Here is a 22,982-nt window from a genome sequence, read left to right as displayed (position 1 = left end):
ACATATGTCTTTATTACATTGATGTATGTTCCCTCTAGACCTACTCTGCACAGGGTTTTTATCACCAATGGATGTTTTACTTTGGTGCTTTTTCTGCATCTATTGAACATATGGTTTTAATCCTCTTATTGATGTGATGTTATCACACTGATGGTTTTGCGAATATCGAACCCTCCTTGCATCCTGGGAATAAATCCCACTTGATCATGGTGTAGGATTTTTTTAATGTATCATTGGATTTGGTTTGCTGATATTTGGTTGAGGAATTCTGCATCCATGTTGATCAGAGATCTTGGCCTATAGTTCTCTCTTTTGTGGTGTCTTTATCTGATTTTGGTATCAGCGTGATACTTCATAGAATGAATAGGATGATTTTCCTTCCTCTATTTCTTGGAATAATTTGAGAAGAATAGGTATTTACTCTTTAAATGTTTGTTTGATAGGATTTACCTGTGAAGCCATCTGATCCTAAACTTTTGTTTCTTCGGCATTTTTTGATTACTGATTCAATTTCATGGAGGCTACAGAACAATGAACGGGGTCAACCAAGAAATCAAAAAAAAAAATCAAAAATTACATGCAAACAAATGAACGTGAAAACACAACAGTCCAAAATCTTTGAGATGCAGCAATAGCTTAGAGGGAAGTTATACCAATACAGGCCTATCTCAAGAAGCAAGAAAAATCTCAAACAACTTCAACATACACCTAAAGAAGCCAGAAAAAGAATAAAAAAAACCCAAACCCAGCAAAAGGAAGGGAATAAGAAAGATTAGAGCAGAAATAAAACAAACAGCTCAGTGAAACCATGAGCTGGTTCTTCAAGATCAATAAAATTGAAAAACCTCTAGCCAGATTCATAAAAAGAGGACCCAAATAAAGAAATTCACCATGAAAGAGGAGAAACAACCACCAACGCCACAGAAATACAAACAACCGTAACATTATGAGAACCTACAGGCCAATAAATTAGACAACTCAGAAGAAATGGATAAAGGCAGGAATAGAAATTTTGAGCAGACCAGTTACCAGCAAAGAAATTGAATCAGTAATCTAAATTTGTATTTCTACTATCCTGACCTCTGTATCCAGCTGCCTATTTAACAACTCTTCCTGGATGATTCATAGGCAGTTTTAACAGAAACTATCCAAATTCACAGACATTCAACGTCAAATTCACAGAGTTCAAGCTAAGGGATGGGGCCACTCCTGGGGTCAGGGCTGCGACCTTGCTTATTAGTTCATCAGCTGAACCAGCTATCCTGCTCACCGTGTGACACATACACAGCACAACACGCACCAGAGACCCCAACCCAAGAAGAGCAGACAAGTCCCAGGTAAATCATCAAAAGAACCCTTTATTTTAAATGTAGATAGTACCATAGTTCATCAAAATAATTTATAACAGTTAACTGCCTCTTAAATATATAATCTTGAGGCCTTCTGAAGTTAAAAGCAATGTGGATTCAGTCTTTAAAATTATTTTAAGACATGATAATAGAAGTAAAAAAAAAATCTGTTTCCTATGAAGTCCTTCTAAAAAAGGAAATCATGACAAGTTCCTGATCAGACAAACGCCATTCCATTATTCAAGGGATTAAAAAGAAGCATAAATAAAAGTTTGACATTTCTGTTCAATTTCCTGGGTTTGTCTTTCTGTACATACCTGACCCTTTATAGAGTTAAAATTGTATTCTAGTTTCTCACCATAAGCAAGAAATTCCTTAGCAGCTCAGAAATGATGTTAATGTCTTGGTAAAACATACTTCCTCACTCCCTCGATGACCACTCTGGGCTCCAGTCTCTAGTGTATCTGCTGTCTCACCTTCTCAAAAATGGTTCTGCTTAACTGGGAAATCAGTTCAGGGATTTTCTTGTACCAGCACCTTCTCAAGCCTCACGCCTTACAGAGGAGGCCGACGCTGATGGATTACCATATTCCGGCACAGCAGCCACTTTAACCTTCCAAACGCCACCACTGTGAAGAGGAGCCGTCACAGATCGCCATGGCAACGTAGCCTTTGTGACTCAGTGGGTCGACTGCTCTCAGACACTGTCCAACCGACACCTGGTACAGCCGGTTACTCCTCTGGAAACAAGGCAGCAAGAACACACCACCAGTTAGCTGCTTTACCCGAAGAGACGTACTGCCAGAACGGGGCAAAGTCCCAGAGATCCAGAAGCGAGGTGAAACATTCACGATCGTTTACTTACGCAGGGGACACCCCATCTGTCACGCTCCCTCCCTCAGCCCCTTCTGTCTCCTCGCACCCCCCCCACCCTCACTAAGCCACCTCCTCACCCCAAAGGTCCACTGCTGGGACCCTCCTGACCCGTGGCACTTCATGAGTCGGGGTGGGTCTGACGAGCGGGTTTCTGACACATCCAGGCAAAGGAGATTATTTAAAACCAGCTCGTGCTCTTCGTTATAAATCCAGACCTAAAGAAGAAAATAAAAGATCACAACTCCAAGGTCTGCTTTGGATTTTCAAATTCAGCCCGCACAACAGGTCACGCGTGTGTGGAAGAAGAATGGCGTTGTCCCGTGCGGGCTCATAAAGCAGGGAAAGACCAGTGAACCCGGGTCACGTGGAGGCAGCGTCAGCGCAGCTCTCTGAAAATGGAACGTGCGAACGGACACAGGAGAAGGAAGTTCAATCCCAGGAAGAAACAGTGGTTCCATTTTGTTAACTGGCCAAATTAACTGAAGATGGCAGACCTTTTCCGATTCTAGGATTTCACAGTTACACAGCGCCCTTCCTTCCTGGACGGCGTGAGCACAGGAGGAGCCCCGCGAGCCCGCAGCGTGGCCTCCTGCGGACAGAGACAGGCCTCTACTGGGCTGTGTCCGCGCGCAGGAGCCGGTCCATCTCGTTGCCCTGTGGAAAATGGCACTCTGATCCCAGACCATGATGCCATTTGGACTGAGGTGACGATTTCACCTGCGGGCCTGGAAGCAGGGTTTTCTTCAGATGTGCAGATCCTTCAGGATCGTCTTCTTTATGGTCTCTCATGTTATTTTCAGGAACAAAGGCCTAAAGATCGGCTGAACTGGGTGAGTGCGATGAGTAAGTTATTCTCCAACCTGCACCATCACTAAGTCCAAAAGGAATATATTTTCTTCTCTGAATAGTTGTACTCAATTAGTGTTCCTACCTCTGAGCCCAAAATGTATGTGTGCTATCTCTATTAACACGAAGCATTCTATAAGTGCAACTTTCTGCAAGGATGCTGATGTTTTATAATCTGTGTTGTCCAACATGGGAGCCACATGTGGCTGGTGTGACTTAATTTTATTTCATTTTAATTAAAGAGCTACATGTGGCTCCTGGATACAGTATTAGTACAAATCTGTGTGATCAAAATATAGTACGTTTTCTGGAACAAATCTGTGATATCATCCTGCTGTGACCTAACCCCCCGAAGCATCACTGTAATTAAAGACTTCAGCGTCCACAACCCTGATGCCTCTCATACCCACACACAGCATAAAACCCCTTTTAAATCCCGTTTTCTGGCGTGTGTGACATCTTGGAGAGTGTACATGAGCTCTCCTAGAAATGAAAGGTCTTGCGTGAACTTTCAAAGGGCACATGCTATCTAAAAAGCCCGATACCCTTTTGGTCTTGAGTGACGCCATCCCTGCCACTCAAGTGGACATGAAAGTCACTTCCTTGTGACCCGTCTCGAGCGCGGCAGTCTTGAGACTGACTCTATATTAGCCTGTTATCAGATCCAGAACAGCTTGAAGTGACCGTTCCAAACTGACATAAGTCTTCTGCTTATTTTTAGGTCCACTTCAATACCACCGAAAGGGCGCACAGATTATGCGAATGATACAAAGGATACTCTGTTGTGGTTTCCCTGAGGCACTACTAAAACGCAGGGAGACTGGATTTCAGAGACAACACTACAGACCCATCCACCGCAGAGCTAATGTCCTCGCCCAGAAGGCAGGCGCGCTGCCTCGGCCCCTTCTGACCTTCACACGGTTCTGTTTATCCTGTGTAAATGCAACATACGAATAACGTTCCCGACGGTGACCAAGGGTAGGAAAAATGTACAAAGGAGACAAAAATAGTTACATTACGTGATCTCTAAAGTCATTCCCAACTCCAATCATCTAAGAAAAGTCAGATTAAAATCTTCACGTCCACCCCTCCCTCCTCAGGCGTGACCGCGGGCAAGTTCCCTTCTGGGAAGAACACCTTCCAAGGACTGGCTGAGCCCAGAGCCATCGCTCACCTGACCGGGGTCACTGTAGTCACACGCTTTAAGCACCACCAGGCCTCCTTTCTGACTCGGGCGGCCCTGGGCCACCAGACACTTGTTGGTCTGGAGGTGATAGAGCTGTAAAAGGAGAGATCACTCTTGTCAGAAGATGCCTTAGATGCTAGATAAGGAAGTTTTAGATGAAATGTGAATGGATTACTCCAAAGGTATGAATTTCAAAGGTCCTAATAAGCATTTTTTTATTCCTTAATTCTAGCTTCAGTACATAAGGGTGTCACGGTAGACTTTAAGGTTAAAGGCAGTTTTAACAGTATATGCAGGCAATGCCAAGTAGAAATTCTAAAAATATAGGTTTACTAATCTATTCTAGGGGAGGAAGGAAATTAAAACCTCTCTGCCCTCAAGAACCTTCAAATGAAATCAAGGAAATAAGACTAAAGGTACCGACCAGACAGCACGTAACTGAATGAAATATACAGGCTAAACTGGAGGGAGACACACATCGGGAACAGCACAGGGGAGACCCAGAAAAGCAGCAAAGAGTATGCAGTTTGGGTAAAGGGCTACAACTACATCGGCATACGCTGTGTTTTTACTTTAAAAACAAAAGGTGGTTTTGTTTTCATAAAGAGGACAAGGGGAAAGCTCTAGGCTTACTTTAGCCACTGAGGAACAGTCGGCATCACGAAAGATCCTGACAAGTACCTTCTTCTGAACACAGAAGAGAAAACTGTGCAACAGTCAGAGTAGCTACACTTTCAGAAAGCAAATTCTAAGAAATGATTCAGGAAAAAGGTATGACTTTACAGCTAGACCCCTAAACTTTAAAAGTGATGTAAAACTGTGAAGAAATTCCTTAAGAAATAAAAGAGAACGGGGGCGCCTGGGTGGCTCAGTCAGTTAAGCATCCGACTTCGGCTCAGGTCATGATCTCATAGTTCGTGAGTTCAAGCCCCGCGTCGGGCTCTGGGTCTCCCACTCTCCCTCTCTGGCCCTTCCCTGCTTGCTGTCTCTCTCGCTCTCAAAAAAGGGAGGAAGGAAAAAGAACTTCAAAAGAAACGTGGCCGCTCATGGGTATTCCTGCGCGGCACGTGGGTCCTTACACACTGGGTGTGAACTGGAAGGACGCGCCCCATCTCTCACTTGCTCTGAGTCAGTTCCGGAGCTGCGGCCGCAGAGCAGAGCGCGACCCCATTTCTCCTTTTCTTTTCTTTTGGGACCGGACTCTCCCCAGGGAGCTTTACACTCTCCTGTGGCTTTTATTTGCATGTCGCATAGTCACATTGACGTCCACCCTCTCGGCAGTGAGCATATCACTTTGAGAATCGTGTGCTCCTGAATGCTGGCAGGTGAAGGGTGTTAATGGTAACAGTGAAGACAGGAACATTCCTAAGGTCTCACTCCGAGCAGAGGAAGCTCCCACAGAAAGAATGCAATGGAAGCAAGCTAACGTGTATCACTAAAATGATACTTTCAGTCTAAAATGTCATTTGTCTTATCATACAACTTTGAATAAAACACTGATAAGATTACTTCCTTACCCTTCCACGCTGAAGGACTTTGGGACGTTTTGGCCCTCTGTTGATAAAAATGGGTTGTTGGGGTTTGGCATTGGGCCCAGATATCTGCATCTCTGGGTAAATATTATCCAAATACCATTTAAATGATTTACAGCCCAACTTCCTCCTCAGTTCAACACGTTCACTGATGTTTCCATAACTTTTGGTCCTCAGGTCAGGTCTTAAGGAAAAATACTGCTCCTGAATTTTAAAAAGAAAAACGAAAAATAAGGGAATGGCCTTTTTGTTTAAAATTAAGTATTGTCAATTGTACCTGAGTCTTAAAGAGCTGAAGTATTTTTCACGCTGGTGTTTTCTTCATGTTGCCAGAAGATGTCAACATGAAGTTATCAATTAGGTCCGTCGTTGATGGTAAGACATTTTAAGCTCTAGGAAACGTCCGAATCTCAGAAGTGGCAACACATGTAAAAATGTGATCCCAGAATCAAGGAAGCTGCACACGAGGGGGCAGTTCTCCGACTCTGTCAGGACTATGATCTTAACGATTACCAAAGACTCTGGGGAGGTTCGTGTGAGTTACATCTGCTCGTGTTTACCAGGAGAGACGTGAAAACACTTGTCAACTCTTTAAAAATAACTCATTACCGGGGCGCCTGGGTGGCTTGGTCGGTTAAGCCTCCGACTTCGGCTCAGGTCATGATCTCACGGTCTGTGAGTTCAAGCCCCGCGTCGGGCTCTGTGCTGACCGCTCAGAGCCTGGAGCCTGTTTCAGATTCTGTGTCTCCCTCTCTCTCTGCCCCTCCCCTGTTCATGCTCTGTCTCTCTCTCTCTCAAAAATAAACGTTTAAGAAATTTTTTAAAAAAATAACTCATTACCTATGAACATAAACATGCTTTGAACAAGAAATTTAGAACAGTAACATTGCTTTACAGTTTTGCAAATCTTTTTAATGTCTGGCTAGAAAGAAGTCAGCTGAATTCTCAATTCTGCATTCAACCTGTTATTATATGTTGTCTGGTTAAATACATTTTTTAAAATATGAGCATGTGAAAACATATAGTTTGAGATGGAAGGAGTATTTTAATAGCATTTTCAGAGAATTATGGCTATTCTTTTCTGATATTCTACCAGAACTCTAGCCCTTCACATTCCACATCGTAGCTAACCTTTAAATTGTATCCCTGAGCTTTCCTACTGTTGGGTTAAAATCTGCTGTCTTGCTCTGTGACTGGACCTTTTACCCATCCAAGATCTGCTTCCGCTGGGTTGTGAAGTTCTTTCAAATAATGACAAATTTCAGTATTAAGAATTCTATTCATAAATATTCCTAATCTCCTCAGAAAAGCGTTTAAGTACTGGAAGCGAGTAAGCTCATAGGGATGGATACAAGTTTTCCAAAACTGTAATTTTTCACCTGAAAGCTTGAATTTTATCATTGGCAACAAATGCTGTCTGTCGAAGTGAGAGGGTCAGTTGGTTCATTTTTGAGACTATCTGCCAAATATCCAAACAGAAATAACCATGGTTTGTGAGTCAGTCTTTTCTCCATTTATGTAAAAGTGATCAGTCCAGCTCACAACTCGAACAGCTGCACACGTTTTTCCTTGCCACAAGCACGGTGCTTCGGTGTGCAGTGAAAAGCGCTCTGTCCGCCACATCTCGGCACTCCGAGCTTGCCAAGATTTAGTGGAATTTTTTGCACCGTTCCTACACCATCGGCGCAACGCCGACACAGTGAAAGGGGCAAGTCCTGTGTTAATCTGACTGTGGAAACAGCTTCGGCCCAGCATCCTCCTAGGAGGGCAGCCGGGATCCAGGTGGGTCTGAGGGCCGCCAAGAGACAGTATGACTCCAAGCTGGTGACCGTGGAGAAGGAGCTCAGAGTCTAGAAGAGGGACAAGGGAGGAGACACGCGGTGTGATAGAGGCGTGACCAGGAGCCTGCACTTCCGGTCCCAAGCGGTGATCTGCTTGGTTCTCATTACCCCCACAGCACGTACCTCCACACCCCAAATGCACAGTGTCGTCACTGTGCATTCCCTCCTTCGTCACTGACTCCCCCAAACCTAACACGGAGCCCGGTACGGAGTAGATGCTCAAACGCCTGTTTACAAACAACTGTAGGCAAGTATTCACAGCAGCACTTTTCACAACTCATGAAAGGATAAAACGTGGTGCCTTCGGCCAGGGAGTATCACCGGATTACAAAGAATGAAGTACCGACACATGGTGCGGTATGGATGACCCGGAAAACACCACGCTGAATAAGATGGTCACAAAAGGCCATGTCCTGTAGGATTCCATTTGTAGGAAGTGTCCAGAACAGGCAGATCCAGAGAGTCGGGGTAGATTAGTGGTTGTCTAGGGCTGTGGGAGATTAGGGGGTGATAAAATGGTTTGTGAATTATTCCTCAGTAAATCCGTGACCAAGGAAATAATCATCACAGGCTGTGCACAGCAGAAGAGAAAGTGGGAGGTACGATCCTGCGTGTGCAGAGTCGAACGGGGAAGTGGCAGGACCGGCACACGAACCCCAAGGGGCAAAGAGAAGGAGTCACGGGAGAGGAACAGAGACACTGAAGAGAACACGTCTTCTGGTGTTGGCCGAATCTCCTTCACAGGGTGGTCACTTGGAAAATTAAAAGAAGAGTCACAACAGAAAACGAGAGAGAAAAGAAATGTAGGGAGAGAAGGCCCCGTGGTTGTCCCAACAGAAATGCGCCGAGTGAAAAGGCAGGTAACCAGAGCCGCCCGCAGACGCCCAGCCGACCCCTCTGACCGAACAACGTAACCTCACCTTGTATTCATCCAACCAGACGTGTGCCAGCCGCAAGGAGTTGTGGGTCATGGTGTCCTGGCCTTCAGGAGAGCCATACGGTCGCCTTTTTCGGAAAATGTGTCCGACTCTAGAGCACGGGATGATGAAGAGTTTACCTCCACACATCCAGATCTGGTCGGGGCAAAACATGTATTAATAGTTGCCTGCAACTGCTATGAAATCAATGTATGCATTTTCATGAAATTATTAGACAGGTGTTCATGCAACTTTGCAAGACGCCTTACAGAACTGTCAAAGAGTACCTTGAAAAACAACATGTCTTTAAGAAGAAACTAAATTCTAAAACGATGTAATATTCTTTTACTACCGTGTGTCTAAAATCACACTTACCATATACTTTGCTGTTTTAACAGATCAAGGAACCTGATCCTCAGGACTTAGGGAGACAAGGCTTACTGGCGGGTCCCCTACTTTCAGTTTACTGGTACTTTAATAACATGTATATACACACAAATAAGGAAACATACAGAATAACTCCAGGTTAAGATTCAAAAGATCTTAGTTCTGGTCTAAATTTTGCCCTTGATTATCTGGGTATTTTAGTTTTTGTGGGACTCCATTAGTTTATCTCCAAAGTAAGAAGACTGAATTAATGATACGTTATTCCTTTCATCTTTAAAATTCTAAAGATTATGTAGGAAAAACTGCCTTTTAAAAACATTCTGGTCAATACGGTGCAGAAAGACAAAAGGACACACGCACACGTACTATCTGGATGGGGATCCTGCCGTGGGGACGGGGGGGGACATCTGCAAGTTCGGAAGTCTGCGTGCTCGCCCTTGCCCTCGTTCTGTCCTTTGCAAAGACTGCCTGACCCCACCTCCTCCAGTTCCCTGAGCCCCAGACCCCAACTATACCATCATCTCTCCAACTTTAGCAGCTGGAGAGGACTGATTATGAAAAATGAATTCCTTCCTCAGTTGCAGGTAGTTGTATGTATGAGGCCTCCCACTAGCTACTTCTGAAAGTGGAATGCAGAGCTATTAGTACTTTTCCTGGGAGATCTGGGGTGAACCAGGATGGTCTTAGCCAATCAGGGAAATCCGATCACGCTAAACATTATATATATATATTTATATATATATATATATATGGTTAGCAAATAAGATTAATAAACTGGCAACAAAACTCTAGATTAAATGCACATTTAGACATCTGAAATCATACCCATTCATCACAGCCTTCCCTTCTGAATTCTTATAAAATAAGGCTGCTTACAAGCTTTCCGCACCTTGAGTGGATATTCTCCAGATCACAGATTACGATAAAGTAGCATTCATTAAGGACAATTTGTTAACAAAGGTAATCAAAGAGAATTTACAGAAAATATGGGATTGTAGATGAAAATTATATTCTACTGCACACGGAGTTAATAACTAGACATGAAAAAATTACCCGAAATGATATTTCTAAATTTTCTCCTCCCCAGATATCCATGCCACTGTCATACTGTCCAAGTTCATTGAAATAGTGTCTGTTCATGGCAAACAATCCTCCAGCCATTGTCGGTGACCTAGAAAAGGAAATAATTTCTGTACCAATTCTACAGACTCAATTAACTATTGTCTTTGTCTTAAAAAATTCAGTGTGCCTTTGGAACATCACTAACAAAAACAAGATGAACTATTATGAAGTGTTTTATCTAACTTCAGGGAATGAGCTGGGCCACATAACTGAATTTTCTAGATTGCCAATGATATATACTACATATCTGGCAAATGAAGGCTGCTTTTCTAGGCAACAAAAGTACTTTTTAAATTATAACCACTGTTATTAGAAATACACCTGAAATGAATTCATTCCTTCTGACAGGCTCCCAGAGCCACCGGGATAAAAACCGGACTCCAGGGCCTGCCGGGGGAGACCAGACAAACTCTGATCAAATGGCTTAGGCCAGTAGCTCTCGGGTAGGACGATTTGTCCCCAGACATTTCATTAATGTCCGGAGACATTTTTAGCTGTCACAATGGGACGTGTGTGTGTGTGTGTGTGTGTGTGTCAGGGGCAGATTTCTACTGGCATCGGATGGGCTGAAACCAGGTATGCTGCCAGAGTTCCTAAAACGCACGACAGAGCACCCATCTCACGGAAGTCTCTGGCCCAAAATGTCAATACTGTCAGGACTGAGAAACTGAATGAGAGAATCTGAAGGAGGCTGGCCCTCAGAGAGACTCGTGCCCGCTTTCCAGCTGCGTCACTTCCAGTAACGGAGTTAAGGTGATGGTGGATCCTAGCATCCCAAGCTGCCTGCCAGAAGTGAAGCAAAATCTCTCTGCAGGGGGAAAACCATCCCAGGTAGGAATGTATTTCCATAATTTTTCATGACTAGGTCACCAAACAAAAATAAGCAACCAAACAAACCACCAGGCAATCAGGAAGATTAATCACATCAAAGAAAAACAAGAGAAACAATCTACATCAGAGACAGATGTTCAGGGTTTTTTTTCTCTTTTAAAGTTTTTTTTAATGTTTATTTATTTTTGAGACAGAGAGAGACAGAACGTGAAGAGGGAGGGTCAGAGAGACAGGGAGACACAGAATCTGAAGCAGGCTCCAGGTTCTGGGCTGTCAGCACAGAGCCTGACATGAGGCTCGAACCCACAAACCGTGGGATCGTGACCTGAGCTGAAGTCGGCCGCTTAACCGACTGAGCCACCCAGGCGCCCCTGTGTAGGGGTTTCGAATAATGTGATTCTCAGGCAGAGACTTTAAAATAACTGCTCAGTACATTCAAGGGTAAAAGAATGCAGAATTTGGCAGGTGGATAGACACAGTCAAAAAAGAAACCAAACTTAGGCATATCTGAAAACGCTTCCGACCAAGAGAAGAAATTCCTTTGTCACTAAGACTTTGACACTAAGACTGCCGCTGGCTTCTCACCACAAACAGCGGAGGCCACACGTTCTTGAGTAACCCCTTCAAAGTCCTAAAACAATCTATCCACCGACCTAGAACTGGGCACCCCATACAGTTACACCTCCAAGTACCGGTGGAATGAACACATTCTTACAAAAGGACAGGAGTAATCACCAGAAGGTCTGACCAAAGAAAGTACATTTAAAATGAAAATAATCCCAGGTGGGAGTTTGCAGATGGAGACAGAATAAAGAGTAACATAAAAAGGGAAATACATGGGCAAACCTAAATGAATAATGGTCACATAAAAAACATCTTATTCAGTTAAAATACACACACACACACTCTCTCTCTCTCTCTCTCTCTCTCTCTCTCTCCAACAATATAACCTGAGGGGTATAAACTGGAGAATGAATATTCTGAGATCCCTGCATTGTTTGAAATACCAATTTATGTCACACTTTGATAAATAAAGGATGTATGGTATCCTCTCTGGGGTAATCACTAAAAGAACGGTATGTAAGAATGTATAACATCTAATAACAGGGTGGCAGCTGGGAACAGAATAATAAAAAATCCAAACTCAAGACCAAAAGAAAGAGAACAGGAAAAAAAAAAAGCAACAGATAGAATGCAAATAGTAGCATTGTAATCATAAACACAAAATACAAGTAATATTGAATGCAAGCAACTAAATTAAATGAAGTTTTTCATGCTGGTTCAACAACAAATCATAATATGAAAAAGCAACTACATGCTGCTTACAAGGGACACATCTAAATATAAGACCCCAGAAAGACTGACAACAAAAGGGAAGTTACACAATGTAAATATTAATCAAAACAAAGCTACAACAGTCATATTAATGTCACACTATAATGCAAAAGTTTTACTATTCTGAAAGTCTGGAATAAATGGGTTTCATTTGCCAGAAGATTTAATAATTCTAAAAGATTTAATTCTAAATGCTCATACATCCATTAAGACAGGCTCAAAATATATGAAGAAAACATATAAAGAACTACAAGGAGAAATATACAACTGTAGTGGGAAACTTTAATATGCCATATATTTTGTTTCAGTTTATTCATTTATTTTGAGAGAGAGAAAGAGAGAGCACAAGGAGGAGAAGGGCAGAGAGAGAGAGAGAGAGAGAGAGAGAGAGAGAGACATGGAGAGCAAATCTCAAGTAGGCTCCACACTGTCAGCACAGAGCCCCACGTGGGGCTCAAACTCATGACCTGAGCTGAAATCAAGAGTTGGATGCTTAACCGACTGAGCTACCCAGGCGTCCCATAACATACCACATTTAATAACTGATATTAACATGTAAATTAAAAAATGAAAGTATAACAACCCTCATCACAGTGGGCACTGTGTAATGTACAGGATTGTTGAATTACTAAGCTGTGCACCTGAAACTAATATAATACGATATATCAGCTACACTTCCATAAATTTTTTTAAACAAAGTATGGAATATTTGAATAATACAATAAACTTGACCAAACTAATACAGAATCCCATTTTTAACAACCAGAGAAAACCAATTTTCCAGGCACACAAGAAACATTTACAAAATTTACTCATGCACTTAACCATAAAGCAAATCTCATCAATTTTCAAAGAGTTAAAATACAGAATATTTTTTGACCACGGTGTAATTAAGCCAGGAATATACAATTACAAAACCCACATATGTCTGGAAAATAATAAATAAATGTAGTGCTAAATAACCTATGGGGCAGAGAAGACCTCACGATGAAAATATCTTAAAGTGAATGGTAGGGGCACCTGGGTGGCTCAGTCGGTTGGGCGCCCGACTTCGGCTCAGGTCATGATCTCGCGGTCCGTGAGTTCGAGCCCCGCGTCGGGCTCTGTGCTGACAGCTCAGAGCCTGGAGCCTGTTTCAGATTCTGTGTCTCCGTCTCTCTCTGACCTTCCCCCATTCATGCACTGTCTCTCTCTGTCTCAAAAATGAATAAATGTTAAAAAAAAAAATAAAAAAAAATAAAAAAAAAAAAGTGAATGGTAAAAAATGATATGCCATAATTTGCCAAACCTGTAAGAAAGTTTATCATCTTAAATACATGTATTAGAAAAGGAAAAGGGATGACAATTTTAAATCTAAACATCCAACCTAAGCAGTTTGCAACCCTGGTATCATAAAAGTGCAACAGCTCACGTTAGAAAGGGGAAGAAAGTGGGGGAAAGTGGCACAAGGAGAAAGGGCCCTGATGTCCTCGCTGCACAAGAAGGAGTGTCAGGTGACGCTCTCAAAGTGAGCAAGTGACAGCTTTCTCCAAGCAACACAGTAACAAAAACCACACTCCGCAGCCGGGCGACAGAGAAGGCACTGAACAGAGAAGGCTCTGTGCTGACAGCTTGGGGCCTGGAGCCCATTTCAGATTCTGTGTCTCCCTCTCTCTCTGCCCCTCCCCCACTCATACTCTGTCTCTCTCTATATCAAAATTAAATAAACATTAAAAAAATCTTTTTTGAAGTATTTAAAAAAAAAAAAAAAACGATGAAAACCAATGCTGATAAAGAGGATGAAACAGGCAAAAACTGGCAAGTGCACCAACACTGAGGACACACGGCAGCCGGGGCTCCGTCGTCTCACTCCGCGCAAGCTTCACCTTCTTCCAAAGAACAGCACGGACAGTCCGAAAGGACAGGACAAGGCGTGTGCCTCCGACCACAGGACGTGAGGTTGCAAAGACCGGAAACACTGAGGGACGTCCCCAGACGCGGCCCTGCTCCTGACAGAGGGGGGGGGGGGGGGTCGCACCTACCCCTGGTCTCACTGAAATCAGCAAGACATGGACCAGATTCTCATGCAAAGCCCGAGGGACAAGACGACCACCCTCTGCCACAAGACCGCGCCAGGCCCCTGGAGCCGGCCGAGGTCTCCCCTCCATCATGTGGGTCAGATGACAGCAAGCTGGCAAGCATCCAAAGGCCAGCTGAGGAGCCACTGGCACTCTAGTCCCTTGGGTGTGGGGAACACAGGTTCTACTAAAGGCAGAAGCGAGTCAGGCCTCCAAGCAGGCGATCTCACTCTTGTACACCAGCAGCCATGGAAAACAACACTGGTAACCGCACCGTCTGTGACATTAAAACAACCGAAAACCACCAACCTCCCCATCACTGGCAAACTGGATAAATAGGTTATGACACAGTAACAGAACGTGACCGCTTTCACTGCTGTATAAAGTACAGCTACACACTGCGACACACAGGAATTAAAAAAAAATTTTTTTTTAATGTTTATTTTTGACAGAGAGGCAGAGCATGAGCAGGGGAAGGGCAGAGAGAGAGACAGAGAGAGAGAGGGAGACGCAGAATCTGAAACAGGCTCCAGGCTCCGAGCTGTCAGCACAGAGCCCGACGCGGGGCTCGAACCCACAGACCGTGAGATCATGACCTGAGCCGAAGTCGGACGCTTAACCGACTGAGCCACCCAGGCACCCCCACACAGGAATTTCTTCAAGCAATGTTGAGCAAAAGAAGCAAGACAAAATGAGTCCAATGGCTTCATTTTATATGAAGTCCCTGAAGAGGCAAATTACTACACTGTACTGTTCAGGGGCGCACACAGACGTGGTGAAAGTAAAGGAAAGCGAGGAAATGATTACCGGGGACCAGGTCAGGGTGATGACCCATCTAGGGGCGGGGGCTGTGGACCGGAACAGGAGTCCAGAGGGCAACCGGCTGCTGTCTGTGGACCCCGGTGACAGCACGGGTGTTCAGATCACAGCCATTTATTAAGTCGTGTGCACAGTCCGCCTATTTGCGTGTGTACTTCTTACCTACGCCATTTTTCCACAGGAAGAAAACCCAAACCGTAGGTCCAAAGACATTAAAAAGCAGAAACCCAGACAAACCTCTAAAGTCTACACGAGAAATTTATAACAGAAAACAAGGATAACATATAAGCAGATGTGTAATACTGAGAACATGAAGGGGAACTGGAAACAATTCACACCCTGCGACCTGCTACGGTGCAGCAGGAATCCACCCTAAAGATCCTGATTACAGAAACGGCTTCTACGGCTAACGCTCTTCCCGGCGCCACACACACGAGCAGAGACCCGAAGGCAAGTAGACGACACAGGGAACTGCGATAATCAGCCTGCAAACGGGGCGCGCCGCTCGAGTGTGCCACACGGTTATGCCCAGGACCGCCGATCCTACTCGTCTGCCTTGCTAGGTTGGAAACCCTAAGCCACCCATCTTCCCTTAGCAGCGGGCGCGACGTATGAAATTCGGGAAGCACTCAAGAGTTTGCAACGCTTCTGCTCCCTGCAAAGAAGGGATTACCTGTAAAATGTTTTTTCCTCTTTGGAAGAAGCGCCGATAGGAGTTTTCGAATCTGCAGAAGGAGTCTCACCTGATGGGTGCGGTGGCTCCTTCCGGTCCCCCGAGCTCAGAAAGGGGCACGAGGTCCCACTTGAAGTGCAGCCCCCAGTTGAACCCTCCGCGCACGACGGGGGACGAGCTGTAGGCGAGCGTGTCCGCACTGATGATGTCAATGACGGGGCACACGACGGTCCGCGGGTCCTCCCGGATGGCGGCCAGCAGGGGCTGCAGCCACAGCACGTTCACCTCGCAGTGGCTGTCCAGGAACACCAGCACCTCTCCTGAGGAGGCAAACGACAGGCGGCCGCTTGGAGCGTGCGACGTGCAATACAACCGGCCGCCCTCCGGCCCCACAGCTACACCCGTCCTCTGCTGCAGGCGGGGGAGGAGCTGGTCGCGAGCTGGGCCTGAAGCCACTGCTGTGAGTGCGGAACGCGTGCAAACACACTCACTCTCCTCGGTGACGAGATTCCAAGTCTCACGGGACCAATTCTGTTCTCCGGACAGAAAGGTAAGGAGTGTGGTGCAAGGACAGTGGCCCTTTGTGGGTGGATGCTTTTATTACAATTACTGTAATCAAACTACCTCTAAACGTAGGGTACATTTCCTTGCCTCAGTCAACGGAGGACAGAGAACGTATTTTCACCGGTGACTCAGAAACGTGACTGCAATTATCAGTGACTGCCACGACAGTGACACGGGCTCCCTTCTCCCTTGAGGTCACCACTCAGCTGCCACATTCTCATTCCTGTTTGTTTCCCGTCTTTCCAATTCCCCAACCTTGTTGGCTGAAGTGGCCCTCATGAGCCGATGGGGTAGCCTTTCTTCTAGTTAGTAAAATAAAAACCATAAAGATTTTTATCCTGCATTTTCAACTTGATGCAAGAGGCATACAGGGAACGTAGGAGATGTCGCTATGAGGGAATGCCCCCCGCCCCCAAAGTTCCAGAATTCTCAAATTACCTTAATAGTTTTGTTTGTTTTTTGGCCTTATCCATGCAACTACCTGCAATATTATATATATAACATCTTAAAACGGATTCATTTAACTTAAATAAATTAATTTTAACGGGAAAATTTTATCAAGATCACTACCCTTACAGAGGTAACCCTACACACACACGCACACACACACACACACACACACAAATATAACGGAACCGATGCAGTATAACTGAGGACTAACCAGATTTTCTGGTGAAGATGAAACTTAACACCTGTTCTTTCTTTTTAAAAGGGGAGATTAGTATATGCTAGAAAGGTTTTAAAGATGTATCAGTAAAATGGAGGCTTTATCTTTGATGGAATCAGAAGGACTGAGAGGGAATTTTGAAGAAGGTACCTTTAGAGTTTTGTAAGTTGCTTTTTATTTATTTTTATTCTTTAAAGATTTTATTCTTTTTTATTTTTCTTATTTTTTTAAATTTTTTTTTAACGTTTATTTATTTTTGAGACAGAGAGAGACAGAGCATGAACAGGGGAGGGTCACAGAGAGAGGGAGACACAGAATCTGAAACAGGCTCCAGGCTCTGAGCTGTCAGCACAGAGCCCGATGTGGGGCTTGAACTCACGGACGACGAGATCGTGACCTGAGCTGAAGTCGGCCGCTTAACCGACTGAGCCACCCAGGCGCCCCTAAAGATTTTATTCTTAAGTAATCTCCATACCCAATGTGGAGTTTGAACTTACAACCCCGGAGATCAAGAGTTGTATGCTCTACTGACTGAGCCAGCCAGGTGCCCCTGTAAGTCAATTTTTAATATTATAGCCCATTTCTCCAAGGAAAACCATGATGCCCTATCACCAGCAGTATGTAATCGTAGTAAGGAAGCACTGGCACAATTCAAACCAAACAGTATGGGTACACGTAGTTTAAATGTTGTATTAAAAAAAAATACAGAAGCTCAGTTACAATTTTTCTTGGACTCTTCTCTATGGAAGTTAAACGACACCCAAACCTACATGAGGAGCAGAGCAGTAATTCACAGTAGGGGCCCCCAAGAAAACAGATCGGCTTGGACTCCAGAGCCCCCCTCCGTGGAGTCTGCATCTGGGGACAGCAGGGGTTGGTGTTACGAAGAGGCCCTTCCCAAAGCGAACGAGCTTCGTCTCTCCTGCTGACAGTGTCCATTTAAGATGCTCACTTTTCAACCGATCTCTGCAGAATGAGGCTCCAAGGACAAAGCCCTTGTCGCTCAACACCCACCGAGAAGAGTGGCAGGCAGCTGTACCTGTAGCGTGGGCCGCTCCGATCATCCTTCCTCGAATCAGTCCCTCACGCTTTGTGTTTCTTATTACTTTAATTTTTCCAGGGAGGTATTTTTGGACATATTCTTCTAGTTCTCCTTTCAAATCATCTGAAAATAAAGAGCCCATAGTAAAACCGCATGAGACATGTACAAAGACAGTTTTTTATAGCTACTCTAAAATTGCACCTGGTACTTGCAACAACAGATTATCAAGTAAATATTACAGAATCTTCTGCTGCTTTATTTTAAAAAAGCATGGCAGCTTATCTCCTGAAGAAGAGAAAGGAAAACATGAAGGATAAGAATGGAAACACTAGTCAGAACAGTTACCTTGTAGACTTACTTGTATTTCCACAGCAACTAGCACAATGCTTTGCATAAAGAAGGTCCGAAATGAGTACCTGGAGTGAATCAACGTTCAGCTGACTACACATAAATCAGGTTTAAAACAAAACCAAAAAATGAGATACAAATGTCTTTTGTTTGAACGTAACTTATTAGCTATTATTCCGTTTCAGAATAGTCGACACAACTTCTACTGCCCCTGCCAAAAATTATGTAACAACAATAAACATGTCCTTTTACTAATTTAGCACCTTCCGACTGCACTAAATAATTTTTATACATTCTGGCTCATTCACCTTTCAATTTCATAACTTCAAAGAGCATCCAGAAGTAATCTTTCCATTGTTAGTAGATAAATCATTGTAAGTTAGCATGAATTTTTGCTTTTAGATAAAATAGCTACAAACTGAAAAACCACAAATTTAAAAAAAATATCGACACCATCAATTCTACAATTGAGTATTTAGCCAACATCCTATTTGGTCCAGACTCACGTTCTTGCTTTTTTAATCATTCATTTTTGAAATTAAGTTTTGTTTTCTATTAACCTTCCTAAATTTTCTCCTGTGCTATTTGAATATTTTTACCAAGGTTTAAGTAGTTTGCTCCCATTGGGCTCAGTGTACCTTTCCTCACTTTGTATATTTAACTGGTAGACCAATTCTGCTGTTGGTAAGAGGTGCTTAATAAACACTGGAGTAATGAAAAATATGTAACTGGCATACAATTTATCATGCATACAATTTATTAATATACCTCTGCAGCTTGCCGTAATGAACAGAAGGTTTGGAGCTACGTGGACTAGAGGTTTAATTTCAACTCTACCACGTAACAGCTACGGGACCTTGACCAAATTACTTAACATTTCCTCCTCTATAAAACGAGGACATAACCTCTCTCTCAAGGTAGCTGAGAGCTTAATGAGTAGCGTAAATAAAAAGCCTTCCATCCTGGGGCGCCTGGGGGGCTCAGTCGGTTAAGCGTGGACTCTTGATTTGGCCTCAGGTCGTGATCTCACAGTTTTGAGATCCAGCCCTGTGCTGTTACCGCGGAGTCGGCTTGGGATTCTTTCCGTCTCTCTCCATCCCTCCCCTACTCATGTGCATGCACACACGCACTCTCTCTCAAAATAAATAAACATACATTAAAAAAAAATGAGTAAGTCACAGAGATGAAAAGTACAGCAGAGGGAATACAGGCAGTAATATTGTGATAACATTGTACGGTGACCGACGGGACTGCACTTTCTGTGGTGATCACCGCGTAATGTACAGAACTGTTTAATCAATATGTAGTTCAACGGAAACTAACGTAACACTAGAATTTATTATACTCCAATAAGAAATTTAAAAAAGAAAAGTGTGTAATATACACACTGACTCATAAAACACTGGCATTCAGGGATCATCTAAGAGCTATCACAAAGCAATCCACTTTTATCTGGGGACGGTCGGTGTAACAGACTTATTAGATAAATATAAGCCAAGGCATTATGCTGACTGAAAAAAGCCCATCTCCAAAGGTCACGTACTGCACGATTCTATTTATGTAACAATTCTTGAAATGGCGAAATCACAGAGACAGAAACAAAATCACAGAGATTAGGGGTGCCAGGGATCAGGGATGGAGTGGGTCGAGGAGGTGGGTGGTGTGAATATTAAAAGCTAGCATGAGGGAGATCTTTGTGGTCAGGGAGTTGTCTGTATCTTGATCGCAGCGGTGGCTCCAGGAACCTACACAGGGGATAAAATGACACAGAACTGCGTACACACACTGTGCCAATGCCAAATTCCTGGTTTGGATGTTGGGCCAGCGTTACGTTAGAAATAACCAATGGGGGAAATGGGAGGAATGGGGGGAAGAGGTAACAGACCTCTTTGTAACTTGCTGTTACTAATCTATAGTTATTTTGAAATAGAACAATTTTTTAAAAAGATAAGCCAAGGGGGGCACCTGGGTGGCTCAGTCGGTTAAACATCCGACTTCAGCTCAGGTCATGATCTCACAGCTTGTGATTCGAGCCACGCATCAGGCTCTGTGCTGACAACTCAAAATCTGGAGCCTGCTTTAGATTCTGTGACTCCCTCTCTCTCTGCCCCTCCCCCACTCATTCTCTCTGTCTCTCTCAAAAGTAAATAAACATTAAAAAAAATTTTCTTAAAGATAAGCCAAGAGAAAAATTTCAAGGGCCAAACTTAAATAGCACAGTCTGAAAAAGATCACAAAGACAATGTTGTTTCCTCTAATCGACAGACGTTATTTGTTGCTGACCCCACTGCCACTCTGCGGATGAGGGTCCTGTCCACCACCTATCCCGACACTCAGCCCCACTGATGCTCACGCTGGTGCTCACACGGCCACGATCAACAGCCCAGATCCCATGGCATCAACTGCAACAGCCCTTACCAAAGTCACTGTCATCGTCCACAAGGATGATTTCATGAAGGAGCTGGGCTGGCGTGCGGTCTAGAACGCTGTGCACCGTACGAAGCAAGGCAGACAAGGCTTCATTGTAGAAACAGATAACGACACTGGCGACTGGCAGGTCCGCGGGGTAAGACTTGTCTTTACATCTGTAAAGGCACGTATGAGAAAAGGCGACATCTTAGAAGGTTCAAATGTTTTAGGTCATTATTCTCTCAACACTAACTGCCCCTGTTCAGCCTCTTTCCTACATTGTAACGACAGTTTTTTAAAAAGCACTGAAGAACACATCACGTGTCTTACTCAAGAGTTTTACATTTCAGTAATTCCTCCCTCCAATACCTGCTACTCCGCTTATTTTTAGGTCAATATTTAAAAAATGATTTTTTTTTTTTTTGGTACAGAGTTTACATAAAAACGTGTTATTTGTATGAAATCACTATAGGTTTTTAATGTAGCACTCATAAGCTAATGATCAGCTTCTCCACGATAAACATTCAAAAGAAAATAACATAAAACTTTGTATCTGAAAACTATTTTTTGCCCAACTTTAGAAAAACACTTGAGTAAACTAGGACATAAATCAGGATAAGAGAAAAGCTTCTATCGAGCAACTATGTGACAAAAAGGGTTGGGTGGCTTTAAGCAACAATCATAAAAAACCACCAGCTTCCAGAATAAAATCTAGAATTCCCTGTTCTTTCGTGCGGCATACAAGCCTTCTAGCATCTGGGCCCTGGCTACCCCCGGCCTCCTGGTGTTCTTCTGCTACAGCCACAGTGACCGCTGTCAGTGCCTTTCCAAGCAGTGTACCAACTCCATCTGTCTGCCATGCAAGGGAGGTGTCCCCACGCACGGGAGGTGTCTCCCAGGCCCAGGAGGTGTCCCCACTCACGGGAGGTTTCCCCCATGCACGGGAGGTGTCCACCAGGCACAGGAGGTGTCTCACAGGCACGGGAGGTGTCCCCAGGCACGGGAGGTGTCCCTTGTACACTGCTCATCTCAATGAGGCCTTCCCTGACCACTCTGGTTTGGGGGTCCCCACTTCACCAATTCCTACCACAGCCCTCATTTACCACTGCAATTACTCAATTCCTTATCTAACTCCCCTGCTAGATCCTAAGCCCTGTGATCCAGGGACTGTACCTTACTCTGCTTATTTCCAAACCTAATACAGTGTCTAGAAAACAAAGGTGTTCAAAAAGGTCTATGGATGGGCTGGCCAACCACATGAACGAAAAGCCTTTGAAGCAACAAAGATAATGAAGACAGAAAAGTGAGATGATGAATAAAATTCTTCACTGATTTTTGATCCCTTTCCCACAAATCCAATAAATAAACATCGAAAACAAACTTATGCTCAGAAGGTTATCTAATTATATGTGGTTAGTACCTCCCTGCTTTTCCCTATGATTTTAAATTTCAAGGGAGCAGCAAGCCGTGGAAGGCTGTCAGTACAATCTCAGCCCACGGGGCTTCAAGGCAGGCAGAGGGGAAATCTGTCTTAAGTGGTCTAGTGTCCTGAATACCGAAGTCTAACTGCAAAGTATCAACACCGTCCCCGTGACTTACGACGCTGCCACTAACAGCACCACGTCATTAAAACGCAGGCGCACACACTAGCGAGAAGCGAGAAGCGAGAAACGAGAAACGTACGCGGCGTTCCTGGTGTCGGGCACATCTCTGCGGTAGCCCAAGCGGTTACTGATGAGCATGTTGAAGGCGTGTTTCTGATAGCCCAAGTCTCTCAACTCCTGATCACGTTCATCAAAAATCATGCCTGCAAAGTTTTACCAAAATGACAGTAAATACATAAAGAAGCTAGAAACTTTCCTGTTAATGCTTTTAAAAGGTCTATACAGCGGTCTGAAAGTCTATTTTATGAAAATTGAGGTATTAGTTTCCATTTCCCCCTGTCATTTTAAATACTTTCAACTGCATGTATTAGAAAATCATTAAGTCCTAGAAACAGATTTTATTTCTTTGAAACTATGATCAAATGAAAAAAGAATCTATTTTAACCTTTCCTTTATTAATTGTGGATCTTTCAATCTCTCAAAATCTCTTTTACTCCTAACATTACTTATTATTTGAGATTTCTAAGGACAAGATTAAAGTTCTTTCTTTGTTAAGTTTTAACGGTAACCAAAATGG

The 22,982-nt window shown here is 43.8% G+C and overlaps 1 protein-coding gene and 1 long non-coding RNA gene across 4 annotated transcripts in view; one reads left to right on the top strand and one right to left on the bottom strand.

Moving 5' to 3' along the window:
• Positions 1-544: 544 nt before the first annotated feature.
• Positions 545-22,982, bottom strand: part of GALNT11 (polypeptide N-acetylgalactosaminyltransferase 11) — a 43,712-nt gene continuing 21,274 nt past the window's right edge. For 2 of the 3 annotated variants that reach the window (XM_049643096.1, XM_049643097.1), the window contains exons 3-12: positions 22,485-22,608; positions 20,811-20,977; positions 18,042-18,167; positions 15,842-16,091; positions 9,988-10,105; positions 8,551-8,703; positions 5,775-5,993; positions 4,246-4,350; positions 2,303-2,440; positions 545-2,089 (exon numbers count right to left, since the gene is read on the bottom strand). In XM_049643096.1, the coding sequence (XP_049499053.1) occupies positions 1,958-2,089; positions 2,303-2,440; positions 4,246-4,350; positions 5,775-5,993; positions 8,551-8,703; positions 9,988-10,105; positions 15,842-16,091; positions 18,042-18,167; positions 20,811-20,977; positions 22,485-22,608 (1,532 nt within the window). In that variant the 3' untranslated portion in view covers positions 545-1,957. Of the gene's footprint in view, positions 2,090-2,302; positions 2,441-4,245; positions 4,351-5,206; positions 5,994-8,550; positions 8,704-9,987; positions 10,106-15,841; positions 16,092-18,041; positions 18,168-20,810; positions 20,978-22,484; positions 22,609-22,982 lie in introns of those variants that run through there. The other variant, XM_049643098.1, reaches the window with a different exon arrangement.
• On the top strand, positions 2,439-5,117 carry LOC125930950 (uncharacterized). Its single transcript, XR_007460320.1, has 2 exons — positions 2,439-3,055; positions 3,793-5,117. It is a non-coding gene; the product is annotated as an uncharacterized LOC125930950 (long non-coding RNA).

This window comes from Panthera uncia, chromosome A2 (assembly GCF_023721935.1).
Source record: "Panthera uncia isolate 11264 chromosome A2, Puncia_PCG_1.0, whole genome shotgun sequence".
Classification (NCBI taxonomy): domain Eukaryota; kingdom Metazoa; phylum Chordata; class Mammalia; order Carnivora; family Felidae; genus Panthera; species Panthera uncia.
The sequence above is the reverse complement of the archived record's forward strand: the minus strand, read 5'-3'. Positions and strand labels throughout refer to the sequence as shown.